At 37.1% G+C, this 20,455-nt stretch overlaps 1 protein-coding gene across 13 annotated transcripts in view; it reads right to left on the reverse strand.

Annotated features, from left to right (window-relative positions):
* MRTFB (myocardin related transcription factor B) overlaps positions 1-20,455 on the reverse strand; it is a 200,553-nt gene that overhangs the window by 110,363 nt on the left and 69,735 nt on the right. For all 13 annotated transcript variants that reach the window (XM_089896140.1, XM_089896139.1, XM_089896135.1 and 10 more), the window contains one exon: positions 20,064-20,280. In XM_089896140.1, the coding sequence (XP_089752266.1) occupies positions 20,064-20,217 (154 nt within the window). In that variant the 5' untranslated portion in view covers positions 20,218-20,280. The remainder of the gene's footprint in view (positions 1-20,063; positions 20,281-20,455) is intronic.

The raw sequence follows: 20,455 nt of genomic DNA on the forward strand, positions 1-20,455 counted from the left end.
TATAGTGTTATAGTAGGTCTTGATATTTGGTAATATAAATCCTCTGGGTTTTTTTTTAATTTATTCATTTATTTAATTTTTGGTTGCATTGGGTCTTTGCTGCTGCACGCGGGCTTTCTCTAGTTGTAGTGAGCGGGGGCTACTCTTTGTTGCGGGGCACAGGCTTCTCATTGTGGTGGCTCCTCTTGTTGCAGAGCACAGGCTCTAGGCACGCGGGCTTCAGTAGCTGTGGCACACGGGCTTCAGTAGTTGTGGCTCACGGGCTCTAGAGAGCAGGCTCAGTAGTTGTGGTGCACGGGCTTAGTTGCTCCGCGGCATGTGGGATCTTCCCGGACCAGGGCTCGAACCCGTGGACCCTGCATTGGCAGGCAGATTCTTAACCACTGTGCCACCAGGGAAGCCCATTCCTCTGGTTTTATTCATCTTTTTCAAGACTATATGGCTATTCCTGGCTGTATTCATAATTTAAAAAAAATTTCCTAGCTCTGTCTATTGAAAAGGGCTAGAAGCAATGACAGCCAAGTTAACAAGAAGTATGCCTAGCTCTCAGATCTTGATTTCCTCACTAAAAGGAACCAGGGATCTTAGAAAAAGGGCTCATTTCAGGCAATGAAAAGTGTAAAGAGATCCTGAAATATCCTGTGCCAGAAGGTAGGTAAGTGCTCAAAAATTAAGGGGGATATAAGTCAAAGTGATACAAAAGCCACCTTTAACAGACTGTTTTTTAGACAAATTTGGGCAACTTGTGTATCAAAAATCATGACAGTAGTGGATAGCACCTTTCCAATTTTAAAAAATAAACAATCTATAAGTCCATAGAGATATTTCCCTTAAAAAAGGTTCTTATTTCCAGAAAAATGCCAGCTAATAGAAAGAAGGAATGTTAGAGAAACATCCATTTCAAGTATCTTTATAATAACTTAGGCAAGAATGATCACCAAAACCATGGATGAAAGATGGCTGGGAAAGAGAATAGTCAGATAGTCTCAAAATACTATCTCACACATTACTTTATAATTAATTATTAATTACAAAGAGGACAGGGTATATTTACATAGGAGAAATAGGAGTTGAGGGGGAACACTACCTTAACCAAGTGATCAAACTGAGTATCACCAATAATGGAACAAACTGTCATGTACGTCCTGATGGGATCCACCAAGTACACAATGTCACCTGTGTAATATTCCCACCAAAATGCCTAACCTGGACTGAGCACAAGGACCCAAACAGATAAATTTCCAAACTGAGGGTCATTTTGCAAAATAACTGACCTGGACTCCCCAAAAATGTCAAACGAAAGATTTGAAAAGAAAAAAAAAAAAAAAAGGGGGGGTTGTGAATACAAAATGGTGCAGCCACTTTGGAAGACAGTTTCTTACAAAACTAAACATACTCTTACCATACAATCCAGTGATCACGCTCCTTGGTATTTACCCAAAGGAGCTGAAAACTTGGGTCTATACAAAAACCTCCACACAAATGTTTATAGCAGCTTTCTCCATAACTGCCAAAACTTGGAAGCAACCAAGATGTCCTTCACTAGGTGACTGGATAAAGAAACTGTGGTACATTCAGACAATGGAATATTATTATTCAGTGCTAAAAAGAAATGGCTATCAAGCCATGAAAAGACATGGAGAAAACTTAAATGCGTATTACCAAGTGAAAGAAGCCAGACTGAAATATTTTATGATTCCAATCACATGGCATTCTGGAAAAGACAAAACTATGGAGACTATGTTCGGGGAGGGGGGACAGAGAAGAAGAGATGAACAGGCAGAGTACAGAGGATTTTTAGGGCAGTGAAACTATATGATTTTATAATGACGGATACATGTCATCATATATTTGTCTAAACATACAGAATATACAACACCAACAGTGAACCCCAAGGTTAACTATGGACTTCGGGTGACTTTGATGTCAGCATACGTTAAACCTTGGTAAAAATGTACCATTCTGGGTACACTTAGGGGAGGCTATGCATGTGGGGGGGTTATGGGTATATGGGAAATCTCTGCACCTTCCTCTCAATTCTGTTACAAATGTGAAACTGCTTTGAAAAAAATAAAGTCTTTTTTTAAAAAAAGTAGGGGAGCTATTTTAGATTAGAGATTAAAGGGAGATGACAACTAAATGCAATAAATGATACTTGATTAGATCCTGTTTTTTTAAAAAAACAGTGAAGAACATTATTGGGGAAAGTGGGGAAGTATGAACATGGGCTATATAGTAAATATACTTTTGTACCAATGTTAATTTTTGTGAGGGTGATAAATGCATTTTGGCAAAGTGAGAATGTATTTATTCTTAGAAGATGCATGCTGCCATATTTAGATACGCCTACAACTTACTAGTAAATGGTTCTTAAATAAAAAGTTAATAAACTGCTCTAAGTTCAGGAGTTAAAAAGAACACATAAAAAGATTGCTACCCTATTTAGGAAACTAGAAGAGAAAAAAATGTCCATTTATATTTTTCCATAGAAAAGATACACATGATTTATAGCAAGTAGATCTTTCTTTTAGTCTTTTAATGTCAAACACTTTAATATGAAATAAATTGCCATTAACAGGATGATCTATTATTAGGTTCTCAATTTTTCTAGCAAATCCGAAAATATATTTAAAAGATTAAAAAGGACAAAATGACTATGTGGATATCTTCCACTAGAGGAATTTTTAAATTTTCCTTATTCATTTAGCTGAGTACCTTCAAAGGTACTAGGCTAGAATGTAGAGAGACACAAAACTGACTAGAGTTCTCTGTTCTAAACTATCAAGGTGTGTGTTGCTAAAGTAATTCTTCCTCACGTGGCAATGTCTGAGACAAGTATAAAGTGAAATATGAAGTGAGAGGGAAATACTGAACATGCCTGAGTTTTTCTTTATTTGTATGAACGTCCACGTGAAGAAACTTTCTACAGCACCCATTATACATGCTGGTTGAGTTGAAACAGGAGGTGATCCTGACAGATTCAATGAGGTTGATGGTGACTGCAGAATGTCTTAATCTTCAACAAGTTTTTTAGGTAAAACTATTCTGTTCAAGTAAAATCTTAAACATTTAAAATTTTAGCTTTATATGTGGTTACATGCATACCTTTTATAACTATGTTCTTTATATAAAAGTTAAAAGCAATAGTTTATCTTAAAAATACTTTTAACTGTCTTTCTTCCAAATAAAACTTATTTTTCCTATTGTAATAGTGGTCTTTATAACCCTAGGCCTTACAGCCAACTCCATTTTTACAATTTTCCTTCTTTTCAGCTGCTTATCTTTGCATTATTTAATCCCTCTGACCCTCAGTTTACCGGTTCTATAAGATGGGAACAATTAAAACCTACTTCATAAAGTAAAATGTCTTTACCTATTCAGGGAAGAAAACCTCTCTTCACTGGCAGAATTTAGTACTTTAACTTGGCTATTTACCAATTTGGGTTCCAGGCCCACTGTGTGAGCAAGGGGGAAGAATGAAGAGATGTGCAGAAACACATGGAAGAACACACACAGTGCCCTTGGTGTAGGTGGATTCAAAAACTATGCACTGATTGGTTATATCATAAAAGGGAGTGAGAAAAAAGTGTTTTGTTTTCCTGAGAAGACACAGGGTACTAAAAAGGTCAGATTATAAGTGTTAGGTATTTAATTTACATGATTATATTTCTTAAAAAAGCAAAGGTAGGGAACAGCACTTTATATAAAGTGTATAGCTTAAAAATAAAAATTCTATTGGAAAAAGTTCTATGTTAGTATATTTAAACCACTTAACACATTAATTCAAATAATTATGTTTTCAAACATTTGGGACAAGAAAATGGAGTTGCATATATGAAACATTTGATACAAAACCAAATATAGTATATTCTAAAGTATACCATATGAGTATATATTGATGATTCTAATTTTCAAAAAAATAATGTCTTTTTATTTTTCAGTTATTCAGTAGTATCTTATTTATTTGGTTTCTATCTGTTATAATCAACAGGTCATCTGGACCAAATAAGAGTGAGAACCAACCCTGACAGCTCTTTAATGGGGCTGCACACCTGCTCCAGGCCTTGTCCTTCTGGGTCTCTGGGGCCAGCTTTGACACGTCAGCCTCATTCACTCCACCCACTACCAGCGACTCCCATCTGTCCTCTGTCTCCTAACCCACTCAGGCTTCCCAGTGACTGAGACAGCCACACAAGGGCACAGACAGGCAGCGAGGGTGGCCCTGTGAACCGAGGTGGGAGCCTTCAGCCACTGAGCCCAAGGGTAAAGTAGGAAGTATGGACTACGGGAAGCGGGACTACAGAGATTTTCATCAAATTGTGTTTCTATGATTCCCAGATGACCTCAGTGATAGTCTACTTTATTTCTATTACACCATTTACCACCATGATAAAACTCTTTATCAACATAAAGTCTCATTTGAAGCTCTGTTCCTCAACAAAGGATGAGGATCTGTGACGTGTTGTGAAGATTCAACTTGACATTTGCTTGGCTCTAAGTAGAACCGCTCCAATATCTATATAATTGTGAGCCATCAAATCACTATGATATTCCCCATTATATAGCATTTTGCCAAGTTGGATAAAATTCAAATACCGAGGAAAAGAGAATTTTTCTTCATTTCAATATTATAAAGAGAAAATAATATGAAGAATGAATTCTGCCAACCAATGAAAACTTCTCTCCTTGAGGCTCCAAAAGTTTTTTTAATAACTTTTTAAAAATTGAGGTATAATTGATTTACATTATATTAGTTTTCAGGTGTATAACACAGTGATTCAAAATGTTTATAGATTATACTCCATTTATAGTTTTCATAAAATATTGGCTATATTCCCTGTGCTGTCCAGTACATCCTTGTAGCATATCTATTTTACACGTAGTAGTCTGTACCTTACTCTCCTACCCCTATCTTGCCTCTCCCCACTTCCTTCTGCCTACTGATAACCACTGGTTTGTTCTCTCTATCTGTGAGTCTGTTTCTTTTTGTTACATTCACTAGTTTATCTTTTAGATTCCACACATAAGTGATAACATACAGTCTTTGTCTTTCTCTGTCTGACTTACCTCACTCAGCATAATACCCTCCAGGTCCATCCATGTTTGTACAAATGGCAAAATTTCATTCTTTTTTGTGGCTGAGTAGTATTTCATTGTGTGTGTGTGTGTGTGTGTGTGTGTGTGTGTGTGTGTGTGTATACATCTTCTTTACCCATTCATCTATTGATGGACACTTAGGTTGCTTCCATATCTTTGCTATTGTAAATAATGCTGCTATGAACCCTGGGGTGCATGTAAAAAGATGAGTTCTTGAACCAAATGAATAACTATGTCATTGGCTCCAAGTGATCTAAGGTCTAACATGTTATCTTTTATGACAATCTTGCTGACCACTCTGTGCCAAGAGCAGAAGCTGGAAAGCTATTTGCCACGAGAACCAACCATAACTATCAGCCTTAGTCTTTAATCGAAAATTTGGTTTCATTCACTCACTGATCAAATAGCCAGGAGCACCTTGGGTGCCCAACAAGGTCTGAATATTTAGGTGGATCCCAAAGTTAAAATGACACTGCTGCTGTAGTCTAGTCAGAAAGCTAAGTTATCTGTAGACAGAGAGGAAACATGCTTCAGGGGAAGGCACAGGCCTTGTGTTAAAATGCCAACTCCGACTCCCATTTTCGGCTGTTATGGCGTAACAGGACTGCTCTTAACCTGTCACTATAAGAAACTGGAAAAATGGACAAAATACACGAAACAATTGCTTTCCTACATTGGGAAGCAGGTAACACAGGACTGTGACCCTTAAGAGCAGGGAAACAGGGAGGGGGAAGGGTAAGCTGGGACGAAGTCAGAGAGTGGCATGGACACATATACACTACCAAATGTAAAACAGACAGCTAGTGGGAAGCAGCCGCATAGCACAGGGAGATCAGCTTGTGCTTTGTGTCCACCTAGAGGGGTGGGATAGGGAGGGTGGGAGGGAGATGCAAGAGGGAGGAGATATGGGGATATACGCGTAGGTATAGCTGATTCACTTTGTTATAAAGCAGAAACTAACACACCATTGTAAAGCAATTATACTCTAATAAAGATGTTTTTAAAAAAAAAAGAGTAGGGAAACAAATGAGATGAGCCTTACAACCGCCTTTCTGTCTGGAGGCAATTTCTAGACTGTAACTCAAACAGACTCGCTGAATGGAGACAGAGATGAGAGCTTAGGGGGGCTACAGCAGCTAGAAGTTTCAGTGTAGCAAAGGAGCTCCAGCAGTCTGCCTAAAGGGTGCCTCTGAGTCTTTGCTGAGTGCTAAGCTATAAGTCTACAAAGTAAAATTTCATAAGGCTGGGCAAGAAACGACCAGGAAACTGTACTGAACAATTCCCAAAGTGCACACAAGGTTTGGGAATGTTTGAGCTCCAATCAGCCATAGTGAAAAGTCCTCCCTGAGCAGCTAGTGGGGCATTCAGTAAGATTCCAAAGGGGTTCAAGCCCTAGTAGTTAAGGTACCATCTGTGCAATGAATGCCACCCTAGATTTTTCCTAACAAAGCTTTAAAAAGGCCTTGTGGGTGATCCAAAAGTCTAGCACTCTTACCAAACCAAAGCCTAACACTTAGGAAGACAACAAAGACAAAATCCAGCCACTCAGCAATGTAACATTCACAATGTTATCTCCAACCAAAAAAATAGAAGACTACTTGCCAGGAGGCAGGAAAACGTCTTTAATAGTAGAAACATTTTGTCAATAAAAACAGACCCAGGAATGACAGAAAAAAAGGAACGATTAACACCTATTATAACTATGTGCAAGTATTTAAAGGAAAACATAAATATAATGAAAAGAGAAATGGACAATGCAAAAAGAGCTAAAAATATCTAAGATAAACATTTTATTGGACAGCATTAGCAGCATATTACACTTGCATTAGAAAAGATCAGTAAACACCAGAAAAAAAAGCATAGCTAATGAGATATAAAAACAATAATGAAATACTAAAAAAAAAAGAAAAACAAAAAAAACGAAACAGGCAAGAAGAGAGAAATAAAGGAACAGAGGACAAAATGGACAAACATGACATACAACAAAATGATAGATTTAAACTCAACTGTGGTAGGTAGCCTCTAAGACATTCCCCAGTGATCCCAGCCTTCTGATGTTTATGGCCTTGAATAATTCTCTCCCCTTGAGTAATTTGCTTCTAATCAACAGAATAGGACAACGTTAAGGAAATGTTGCAAAAATTTTGTCTTGCTAGCATTCTTCTCTCTTACTGCCTTTGATAAAGTAAGCTGCCATGTTGGAGAGGCCCACGTGGCAAGGAACTGAGGGCAGCCTCCAGCCAACAGCCAGCAAGTAACTGAGGCCCTCAGTCCAACAGCCCTCAAAGTACTGAATCTTGCCAAGAACAATTTAACTAAGGTTAGAAGTGGATCATTCCTCAGTTGAACCTTCAAATGAAACCTGAGCCTTGCAGGCTTGTGAGGCAGAGGTACCAAGTTAAGTTGCTCCTGAATTCCTGATCCACAGAAACTGTCAGATGATAAATGCATCCTGTGTTAAGCTGCTAAGGTATGAAGTAATTTGTTACACAGCAGTAGGTAACTAATATACCAGACATATCAATAATTATCTTAAATGTAAATGATTTAAACATCGCAACTGAAAGACAGAGATTGTCAGACTAAAGTAAAACAAGAAAAATCCAGCTCTATGCTGTCCATGAGAAATGTACTTTTAATATAAAGGTACAGATGGGTTAAAGGTAAAAGCTGGGGAAGACTATATCATGCAATGCTAAACGTAAGAAACTTAGAGGGGCTATATTAATATCAACACAGTAGACTTTAGGAGTGGGTCATTACCAAGAATGGAAGGACATTTCATAATGTAAAGGGATCAATTCATCAAGAACACATAAGAGAGGCTCAAAATACATGAAGCAAAAACAATACTGAAAGGAGAAACAAACAAATCCACAACAGGAGCTATCTCTCTGAGTAGTTGATAAAACAAGTTAAAAAAAAAAAGCCAGTAAGGGTTATACAAGACTTGAACAACCTTATAAACCAACTGGACCTAACTGAATTTACATAACATTCCACTATCAATGGTATATAAAATTTCATTGTCATTTAAGAAATGTAAGACATTTTTATGAGAGAGTATACTTTAAATAGTTTCACTGTAACAGGCGATAAAAACAAAAACCAAAGCATTGTCTAAAGCCCCTGGACTCTGAAATTCAGAGTTTAGGACTAAGTTCTTGGATTTCTTTAAATTTCAATTTTTTAAATCCTAATTTGATCTGATGGGAGTAAATTTAAATTCCTTTATTTGGAAAATCCTCCAAATTAAAATACTTGGGTGTCCAAATAAAATCTTCAAATTTCTGAAGGTGTATGCATTTGTTTCTGTTGAGGGTGGAGAAGGCAGTCAAGCAAGCAGCTTCTCCACTTCTATGCAGAAATAAACAAAACAAGCACACAATTACACAACTAGAGATTTCACTACTTTATTAGCAAGTTATTTAACCAAATTCCCTTTCTTTGAAAAAGAGACTATTTCGCAGAAATAGTGAGCGATCAAAAAATCTACGTTTGAAAAATGTATTAGAAAAGTACTACTTTCTCCTAAGAGCATATCTAGTTAAAATATCACTTTTTAATTCGTGGCTTGAGAAAAATGATAATATAACCATATATATCTTTTTCATCGTATATATTTTATACCTCAATCAAGAGCCACAAAATTCTTTAGTACATTCAATAACTATTCATGATCAATTACTAAGCAACTTTCTATTCCATTTTACTAAGAAGACCTCTTTTTTTTTTTTTTTTTTTTGGCCACACCATGTGGCTTGTGGGATCTTAGTTCCCCAACCAGGGATCGAACCTGGGCCCCCTGCAGTGGACGCGCAGATTCCTAACCACTGGACCATCAGGGAATTCCCACTAAGGATACCTCTTAAACATCCTGGGTTTGTGACAGGTTACTAAAATGTGATAAAATAAGTTTTCTTTTTACTAGTAATTTTAAGAGGCTTGGTTGAGATCATATATTAATTCACTTCCTGTGTTTCATTTTAAAATTTGTTCAAAACATATTACAATCCTATGACAGAATCAGATATCAAAATCATAAGAAATTTTTGACTGTGTACAATTCTTTTATTTAATAGTTAAAACTTTGTACATTCATCCAAAGGATTAACTCACTGAAAAGAAACATGCACAGAAGGAAACAAACCATACAAAATCCCCCAATATGATCCTTCAAATGTGGAATGCTGCTCATCCCTGGAATTTCATACATGCCACTCAGACTTCAGACTGGGATAACCATGAGGCTATACAGCATTTAAGGCCAACTATAAACCAAATAACCCTAATTACCCATTTCCTTAAGTTGTCCAGCCTTCAAATCTCTTGGGTTCTGCCCTTCTCATTTATTTTTAACATTATATTCTTTTTTTAAAGAAATGTATAATAATATACAAAATATTCTGAGAATTCAGATTAATTGAAAATCAATTTATAGATCTGCCCCCCCACCCCATGGCCTTAAAGCATCATATGAACAACTGCCATCACAGCAAGATATCACAGAATATTCTACAACACTAGATCTGTTTCTGTTTTCACACATTCCAAAGGTCACTGTGAAACAAGTCATCATATGCATGTACATATTTTAATATGTATATTTGTTTTTTTAAAAGGTCGTTTCTGATTTTAATGAATTTGTTAAATAATTGAGTTCAGAAATGAAAGAATTTTAGTTTAGAGATGTGATTAGGGCATAGATTTCCTGGAATCAAAATGAAAAAGAAAAAAATCTAAAAGACGACTCAGAGCAAGAAGTCTCTTTAAACATAACAAATAACAGTTTTATTACTTCAAAATACCAAAAGTCTTCTGTATAGTACTTATCATATACATCAGATGCCTTAGAAGAGTCTCAGCAACCATATCTACTATCTTAATCTCTTCAGAACAAGTACATAAAGAGAAAAATCTATAAATCAGTCCTTGATGACAGAGGGTTTGTTTAGGGGTTTACCAAATGGAATGACCCTGCTGGAATTCCTTCAAGCGGCCTGTGAAAATGTCAGAACAGAGTCTGTTTTGGAGGTCATAGTCCCTAGAGAGCTCTGAGTTTTGGCCTGTTTGTCTTTTCACATGCTTTAATATTTGAAAATCATTCCTTGTAGACACTGACTGATGCCCAGGGAATGCTAGGATTGTGGGAACTGGCAGTACCAACAAGAGAGACAAACTCATGGGAAATCCGTGCCTACTACATTTGCCCTCTCAGCTCCCATAGGGTAAGTGCTCTTCAAATGTTATGTAGGTCCATGGCGAGACATTAAAAAACTGCATGTCATTTTGACGTTTTTAAAAAGAAATACTTGTGGAAATGGGGGCAAAAATTACTGGGACTACTGAAAGAAACATTAAGGTATAAAACACCACGATGGAACCCTGAAAAACTATATTCTCTAAGTATTAATTTAAATATTGAATTTTCAAAATATATATAACAAATAATTATAAAGTGCTAATTATATGCCCACATTGTTCTAAATACTTATATGAACTCATTTAATCCTCACAACAACCCCCATGAAGCAGGTACTATACGATCCGCATTTTGCAGAGGAGGAAACTGAGGCAAAGAGAGGACGACTAATTTGTCTAAGTTCACATAACTAGAAATAGTAGAGCCAGATGGGACGCCTCCAGAGTTGGTGCCCTTAACCACTGTGCATACTTAACCACTGCCTATTTCATGGTATTTTACATCAAGCATGCAGTGCTGGGTGCCTATGGCATGTACTGAGTACTTACGCTGTGTCATGTACATGTAGTTACCATCAGTGCTTTATTTCACTTAAGCCTCCCAAAAACCTAGGAGGTACATCTAGCATGACCCGTATTTACAGATGACAGACACAGGCTTGTGTGGCCTCACACCACACGTCTAGTGCCACGGAGCAGGTTCTAGGCTTGTCTCTGCACTCACTTTCTTTACAATTAGGTTCTTCTTCCTCCCAGTTATCTGGGAGAACCATCTCTAAATTAATTTTCTTTACTTGAGAGAATTACTTTCAAAGATCTATGCATGCAACAATTTTATGAGAATATCTTACATTTTGAACTGCCAACACTGTACTAGAGGTATAAGATCTAAGAATTAGTTAGGGTAAGAGACCCAATGATCATTCAATAAATGCTTTCTAATAATAAAAAGTAAACCCATTTCCACTCTTGAAATACTGATTTCTTTTAAAACTTTGGGAAAGCTGAGCATTCTGATATGGTAAACTTTTCTTTTATATAGTACATGATGGCTGTCTGATCAAGAACTCTAATCGATACACTTCTTAGCTTCTATGTCGGGAACAGCAATTGTCAAAGAGCATCTCCAAAATCTGCAGAGAGTGCTGACAAATTCTAACATCTGTCAGTTTTTAAACTTAACCAAAAGAACCAAAGGCAAGTTGTGAATCAGACTTTTTGCTTTTCTTGTTCTATCTTTACTAAACATAGAGGTCACACATCAAAAATTTAAGTTGGTGAAACAGATACCCAACTATTAGCATTTTCTTAATGAAAACAACATAAACAACCAGAAAAGGACATGAATAATTTGGGATTAAAAAAAAAAGTTACAATAGTGTCTTTTTACTGAGTCTGATCCTGTTATAAAAATGTTAACACATACCTGCCAACCCTTGAAAACCAGGAACAGAAAGATATTGCGTATTCTAAGTTAGATATATTTTTTTGAGGGTAACACAAATTGAGTCAATTTCTTTTCACTTTTAAATATGAGGGGGAAGTCTGACTAATTGAGAGAGCTGGCATGTATGTTTAATAATACATCTGTGAGGAACGTATTAAACAGCGACATTAATTCATATCTATGGAAAATTCCATCCGTTAACTGAGATGGAAGTTATCTTCCATTCTTTCTGTTTCTGCTGCCCAATGAACAGTACAAGGCAAAAGTGATAATGAGCTAGCTATAAGAACACATGATGTAATGAGAAAGGGCAGCCAGAGAAAGACACATGGGCTGAAAGCTACCATACGGATATTACAATGGGCATACCTGTGACACAGAGAGCTCGAGACTTACCCATGCTCACAGACTGAGTCAGCAGAGGAGACTGGAGTCCTGACTCCCAAAAGACTATACTTCCTGTTAATAATAGGTGAGGGCAGCAGGTGAGGGTAGCCAGCAGTATGGATTAATTTAAAGGGGTTAGAAAAACATTCGGTATGATATTTGCTAATTAGTTTGGGCGATTATTAACTATAAACCAAAGAGAAAATTCCAGTTCATTTGTAACTCCAACATATCTGTCCTTCTGCTTTCTGTCACAATAGTACTTTATCACTGATGTCTTAAAATAACAAAGAAAAAATCATGGGTCACTTTTTTTTCAATACACTCTGTGTATTTATCAGGTTTTTTTAGAGTTATGGCAGAGAGCAGGTGTCCCATAACAACCCTTTCTCTTCCTTTGTAGCTAGAAGAGGTCACTGTGGTTGGGTTAGAGGCAGACGTAAGAAGAGCCCTGACTTAATTTTACAAAGTCTCCCGAACCAGCACAAGGTCTGATTATAAACTAACTATTCAATTCCAAATAGCCTTGAAGGGCCTAAGTAGCTAAGGGGTTATAGTTGAGTAATATTTACTAACTAAGCATTTATACCACATATGTTATTTTAAAAATTGCTGAGGAACAGGAAAGACTGTTTCTTAATAAATTAGTTTCAGTTTATTCACTGGTCCAGTGCCAAATATACATCACATGGTGGTCTCTAGTTTTATGAAAATCACATCAATCTATACAAAAAAAAAAAAAAAGTATTTCTCTGACTCTAGTAACTCTCAAAAAGTCTTGTAAAAATTTTAGGTAAACATTTTTGTAAGTTTAAGATGATGAGGGCTCATGCTGGATTAAACTGCTAATTACTATTATGTCCTAAACCTTACTTTAAGTAAATGTTAATTGCTGACGCTCCAAGGGCATTTTTGCAAGAGTACACAATTTAAAGACTGGATGAATAACTCAAAATGAGGCTTCAAGGGTGCTATAACTGGGGCCTATGGTCTTGCTGATGCACTTCTGAAACTGTTATAAGCTTCACACACCTCCTCAGCAAAAGCTAAAGCACTCCTAAGTTAGTGTTCTGACACTGCCGGCTACAAACGCAAGAGGCTGTGAGTTCATGTCCAGCCCCCGCCTACCCTCTGTCCACATACACACTGCCTGGGTGTGTCCAGCAATGCACTGAGTAAATGAAATTCTCAGTAACAGCAAAACTATCGAAATAAGAAACCGATAGTAGAAAAAAGAAGGTGGACAGGGTTACAGGTGCTTATTTACACTGTGGAACAAAACATGCTATTTAATAGGAGACTTTATAGAGACCACTGTGAAAGAGAGTACCTCACCCTTAAGCTACTTATATGGCTTCCTTTTCATTTTGAAGGGTTCAAGAAGCTGTCACAACAAAAAGTATGAGAGTTGGCACAACTAATCAAGAAATTCATTTGCAGCTGCCAGGAAATTCATAGCTAACTTTAAACTTTTAATTGTGTTTAGTATAAGTCCTAAAGTCTAATTTAAAAAATGTATTAGAAACTAAGGAAAATTAGTCAAGGAGTATATATTTCTCTTCTCAGTCTAAGCACTCCTCAGTAACTCCTGAGAGCAGGAAAAGAAACTGTCTAAATGTATCAGAATGTTTATTAATATCCTTGAGAATTATTTTAAATATTCAAGAACCTAAATACATTAATAATAAAGCCAATGACAAGGCAATTTTACATAAAAGCATTCATTTCTATTACGTTCAGTTACAGAAAGGGAAAGCAAGAATCCCACAGTTCCACGTCTTGGCTATTTAGCATCTATTTATTTCCTTCCCATTTATGACACTATGAGAATTTCATGTCTGGCTGTTTGCTCCAGAGAAAAATACAACTATCCTCTCTTTCCCTCACCAACCTCTATTAGTCCATATTAGCTCGTGCACATTCTAAGGAACAGGGTTTTACTCAAGACAAATGCTCAACACCTTTGTACCATTCCCAGCACCTGGACTGACAGTAAGTCTAACAGGTTAATGAGGTGCGGGTAAATGTTTTCAAAGTAAAACCCAAAAAAAAGACCAGCTGCAAACACATACAATTTATTTTCTGTGGTACAAGGCGAGCAGTTTCCTTTGGCTGGGCTCCATGGCTAGGCAAAGTTCATCTAACTGTTTGCCAATATATTAATACCTGTACTGAATCCAATGCAAAGAGCCACCTTGATTCCCTTGTGTGCAACAAACTTTGGAATACATTATTTTCTCTCTAGTAAGTGGTCACCTGGAACAGAACAAGAGAAGTCTAAAACTGTTCAGTGACCCATTTAACAGATGGAAAATCTTTAAAAAAGTTTTCAAGATGGGACTATAAGCTCAAAAACCTAACAAGTGCAGTAACCAATGATATCGAAGTTTAAAATATGAATAACAAGTCTCTCCTCTTTATGGAGGCCTAAAACACACTGACTATTTCACAATACATATAGCTTCAAAAAGCCTGCTAATACAGGAAGAGAAAGGTGGCAGATACTCATTTTCCACCTACATGATACTACTAACAGCTAGACTGTGGTATGTCCGTGGCCATGTTAACATGACTGAGCCTCATCTTCAGAGATGTGCAAAAAAGTATTAAAATACCGAACTGTTTCATAAAGAGAGAATCTATGTCAACTTATTGGCTTACTCTGTGATAATGCTGGCAATGACCTAAAAGCTTAAGTTCGCCAACCAGCATACTTAATTATCAGTCTTGCAAATGACCTCATGAATGAAAAGTTTCTTCCTCATGTTCTCATCTAAGTATGGGCAGAAAGAGCTGTAGCTCTTTCAGGTATGTTGTTTCCATCTACTTTGCCTTTGCCTGCTTTTATAAAGTTATATTCACCTTATAGCACCTGAGCTTTTCCTTTTTAAACAATAAAAGGACTAACTCTCCCTTTGACGGATTTCCCTTTTATTCCCGGTGTTAATAATGAAAACGTTAACGTTGAAGCATGAAAATGGATCTGTTACGTGCATAAAATGTCAAAACAAAGCTCAATTTTCCTGTGTATGCATTGTTTTAGTAAAGGTACATTATTTAGTAAAAGTACACCCACTTTCCTTTATGAAGGACTATCTTGTTGGGAAGAGTCCATTGCCTAAATGGCTGCCTTACTATTGAGGTGCCACTAACTATAGAAATATTTTGGCCACGTTCAGGGGTAAAAGGAAAGCCCTAGCTTATCTTTACTAAACATCTTTCATACTTACTCCAGTAGTGGGAATATTCTGTCACTCCACTACCACTGCCAATAGAAGTATTAACCAAAAATAAGGGAAGATCCTAGAATTGTTACTGTACTTAAATATCAACTTCATTTTCCTTGTAAAGTTTAATTATAAACTATTTGGTGATATAATCCTTTTATACACCAATCCCAAATTGAAATATCTTCATTTCCTTCCCCAAAGAAAGTAATTCTGAGATGTGAAATTCAAAGGCTTAGCAACAACAATAAAACACAATCACCAAGAAACTATCTATGTTCAATTATTTCATAATATCTAAACAGTACTTTGTGTTAATTTTGAGGCTAACATCTACTTTTTGTACATGATATGATTTAAACATGGCATTAAGAAGACCTGAAAAGATGAAGAATAAACATTAAAAAAATCACTAAGGTAAGAAAGTTATGGTTCTTCCATCTATAGATGGCTTGATGTGGTTCTTTCTACTCCGCTCACATTCCTGTATCAAAAACCTGGATTTCTGATAGCTGTACAATTCCATTTACTCCTTGGAATGTATACACAAATTAGGCTAACATATCATAAGCCTGAAACTAAAGCGTAATATGCCTGAATATAAGGTAAGGCTTTTAACTTCCTGAAGTCACTAATTAGAAAAGAGGAGACTGTCTCATATTTGAGTCCTCACACAGTATCTCGTATCATGAGATTCTCTTTCATTTACTTAATATTGAACAAAAAGGTACTTGAGGAAAACGCATTAGCTTAAAAATCAACCTCACTCGAAGCTAGTTTTAGGATGTTTATAGAAACGTCTTAAGAGAAACAAGGGGGGAAAAAAGAAAGAAGAAAAGAACCAACACATTAATTATTCCCAGATAGTAACCTTAAAATTTAAAGTGTTGGATATTGTTACAAAGAAGATTTTGAAACACTGCTTTTAAAAAAGTACTCAAGAGGGCAGATAGCAGAAGCAAGAAGAACTACAATTCTGCAGGCTGTGGAAGGAAAACCACTTCACAGACAGACAGACAAAATGAAAAGGCAGAGGACTTTGCACCAGATGAAGGAACAAGATAAAACCACAGAAAAACAACTAAATGAAGTGGAGATAGGCAACCTTCCAGAAAAAGAATTCAGAATAATGATAGTGAAGATGATCCAGGACCTCGGAAATAGAACGGAGGCAAAGATCGAGAAGATGCAAGAAATGTTTAACAAAGACCTAGAAGAATTAAAGAACAAACACCTAGAAGAATTAAAGAACAAACAGAGATGAACAATACAATAAGTGAAATGAAAAATACACTAGAAGGAATCAATAACAGAATAACTGAGGCAGAAGAACGGATAAGTGACCTGGAAGACAGAATGGTGGAATTCACGGCTGCAGAACAGAATTAAGAAAAAAGAATGAAAAGAAATGAAGACAGCCTAAGAGACCTCTGGGACAACATTAAACGCAACAACATTTGCATTATAGGGGTCCCAGAAGGAGAAGAGAGAGAGAAAGGACCCAAGAAAATATTTGAAGAGATCAGAGTCGAAAACTTCCCTAACATGGGAAAGGAAATAGCCACCCAAGTCCAGGAAGCACAGAGAGTCCCAGGCAGGATAAACCCAAGGAGAAACACGCTGAGATACATAGTAATCAAACTGACAAAAATTAAAGACAAAGAAAAATTATTGAAAGCAACAAGGGAAAAACGACAAATAACATACAAGGGAACTCCCATAAGGTTAACAGTATAGGATTTCCTTAAAAAACTAAAAATAGGGCTTCCCTGGTGGCGCAGTGGTTGAGAGTCCGCCTGCCAATGCAGGGGACACGGGTTCATGCCCCGGTCTGGGAAGATCCCACATGCCGTGGAGCGGCTAGGCCCGTGAGCCATGGCCGCTGAGCCTGCGCGTCCAGAACCTGTGCACTGCAATGGGAGAGGCCACAACAGTGAGAGGCCCACGTACCACAAAAAAAACCCAAAAAACCCCAAAAACTAAAAATAGAATTATCATATGATCCAGCAATCCCACTACTGGGCATATACCCAGAGAAAACCATAATTCAAAAAGACACATGCACTCCAATGTTCATTGCAGCACTATTTACAATAACCAGGTCATGGAAGCAACCTAAATGCCCATCAACAGATGAATGGATAAAGAAGATGTGGTACATATATACAATGGGATATTACTCAGCCATAAAAAGGAACGAAACTGGGTCATTTGTAGAGACGTGGAAGGATCTAGAGACCATCATACAGAGTGAAGCAAGTCAGAAAGAGAAAAATAAATATATATTAACGCATATATATGGAACCTAGAAAAATGGTACAGATGAACTGGTTTGCAGGTCAGAAATAGAGACACAGATGTAAAGAAACGTATGGACACCAAGGGGGGAAGTGGAGGGGGGATGGTGGTGGTGGGATGAATTGGGAGAGTGGGATTGACATATATACACTAATATGTATAAAATAGATAACTAATAAGAACCTGCTGTATAAAAAAATAAATTAAATAAAATTCAAAAAGAAAATTAAACTAAAAAAGTAGTCAAATACTGTTCTCTCAGAAAGGACACAAGTAAGAGTAGTTAATTCTGGAGAAGTAACTGGGTAGCTGAGGGACAAGACTGGGAGGGTGACCTACTTTTCACTGTGTACCCATTTGTACCCCCTACATTTCAAGCCAGATAAGTGTATTACCTATTCAAAAAAAAAAAGTGATTAAATTCTATAACAGAAATTATAGCCTCATAAAATGTTACGACCAATCACAAATCAAACATGAGTGATGATGACTACCACACTGTAAGACACACAAAAAACCAAAAACAGCCCCACTGTTTTGTGAATGGTACTTGTGGTTTAGACATAAAATCTTCAGTGTCAGATCGTGCATGCATCTAAAAACTGCTGTAACTTAAACAAGACAGACAGAAATGAAGATACGCCCTGGATTTTAGTGCTAGCTGGATGATGCAGAGGTTTTCTACTGATGATAAAAACACCACACAGATACACAGGCAGAGTTTGGGCAAGATAATTTTATGAAATATGAGTGTAGATAAAGCAATCCTTTTATTTTATTGCACTGCTTCATAATATGTGGTTTTAATTACATACATGTAACTAAATTAATAAATTCTAACTTTTACCATTCATCTACCTCCCTCTAAAAGTTTATAAGGGGAGGACTACCTCATATTTGGGCTTACCTTATGTTCAGGCATATATATTCAAAAGAACATTCTTGCAAGAGAATGTGGCAAGCTATATCAAGTAAAACTACCACAAAGCATAAACTTTCCCCTTACACGTCCCTCCTCTGCTACATAGGACCATTTTCTTGAGCAACTGTATATTACTGCAATTTTATACCAGTTCAACTCTTATTTTGGTCTTTTTTTTTTTTTTTGAGGGAAATAATTTGAATATTATACTGGTCCAAGTATACTGTGTAAATTTGACCAATTTAGTCATTTTTCAGTTAACGTGGTTATACTCTCTCAGCCACTGCCTAAGACAAAGCTAGGCTCCTAACTGATGGAAGGTTCTAAAGCCATCACCAGCCAAACACAGCCTCCTGAAGGCTTTGACAGCTCCGAGCAAGATGTTGCTTTATACCAATCGCACTGGACAAGGGTTGTGCCCAACAAGCATCAGACACAAGTATCAGATATCTTGTTGGAAGGGAGAACAAGTACACCCCAAAGACATGCACTGAAGAACTGAGAATAGCAGCATAAGTCTTCAATCCATTTTCCTGAATAAGATAAGGCCATTATTTGAAAAGGATCAGGAAACACTTAGAACCCTTAGAAGGTTCTTAGAAACCCTTAGAAACACTTAGAAGATAAGTAACAAGATATGTAAGGAAGTGCTCTACAGGGAAAGTTTTATTTCTTCTGGCTTTTAAAACTGAAATTAAAAAAACACATTTGGGATTGTAAGACTCATCAGAACTGTGGAAAGCATGGGAAATCCAGTTGAAATTCTTAATTCTTTCCCTGTAATATGTATGCTTGGTGTGTTTGTAAATTTTAATACTTTGTTGGTTTTTATGTTTTAAGTATTAAAAATAGACGTATATCGCCTATCTCTACTCATTTTTGTTAAAAACTGACAGTACTGTTTTCTGGAGACTCTGGGATGCTTCTGATTAATCAGGAGAATTTCCTGAATAGATAACAAATGAACAGAAGATATTCATTTTGTATACAAGTATGAGCCAGCCGAAGACTGAGAATATGGCCATATCCTATACTCATTAATACAAAAAATACTCAAACAAGAAATTCTTCCTTTCTTAGTGATCATTAAGATAGCTCAAATTTTGCCAATTCTGAAATTAAGGTGCAACACATTGGAGACGGGGAACATGGCAGGAGAATCTAGTCAAATCCACCATCTATTTTCCCTGGAGTCAACATAGGAAGCTGCTTTCCAGTACCATGCTAGCATGAAATCTTCTGCTTGTGCTAAAATGGTTGAACCTAAAGCTTATTTCCAAAGATAACTTTGCTACTTATTGGGGAAATAATGAAAGAATTGGATAGAAAGTGAAACTCTGCTTGTTCCTCAAAACCAGCCAGCACCCCCTGAGGTTCTCTCCTTCGTGACAGGCTGCCCAATGGAACGGACCAAAAAGTTACTACCAAAAAGGGATACGTTTAGCTCACAGAGGTAAGCTCCCACCACACACGCTGAACTCACCATTCTTCCTTTCGTTCAGAGGGGGCAGGTGCTGACTGGACTGCAAGGAGAGTTCCTGGAATTCGTGGGCAACGGCTTCACTTTGAGGACTTGGAGCAAGATGGGCTAAAGGTCCCAACTCATCCTCGGTGTCCACTGCCCCTGTGTGATCCATCGTGTCCCAGCCACCGGCAGCAGAGGGTACGAGACGCCTCTTAAATGTGGCCTGTTGAAGAGACTGTCAAAATAAAGAATGTGTAAATAGATGGTACTTTTATTTTTCTCTGATCTGCACGAAAGTATTAAAATGGGAACCCTGGGTTCTAGTTCAGTTTCACTGCTATGTGGCAACTGCCATTCGTTTACCCTCTCTGCATTCAGGTTCCTCGTCTAACACACAGGAATATACCTCC

The sequence above is a fragment of the Delphinapterus leucas genome, chromosome 15 (assembly GCF_059928025.1).
Source record: "Delphinapterus leucas isolate spDelLeu-1000000601 "Yukka" chromosome 15, BTC_Dleu_Yukka2, whole genome shotgun sequence".
Lineage (NCBI taxonomy): Eukaryota > Metazoa > Chordata > Mammalia > Artiodactyla > Monodontidae > Delphinapterus > Delphinapterus leucas.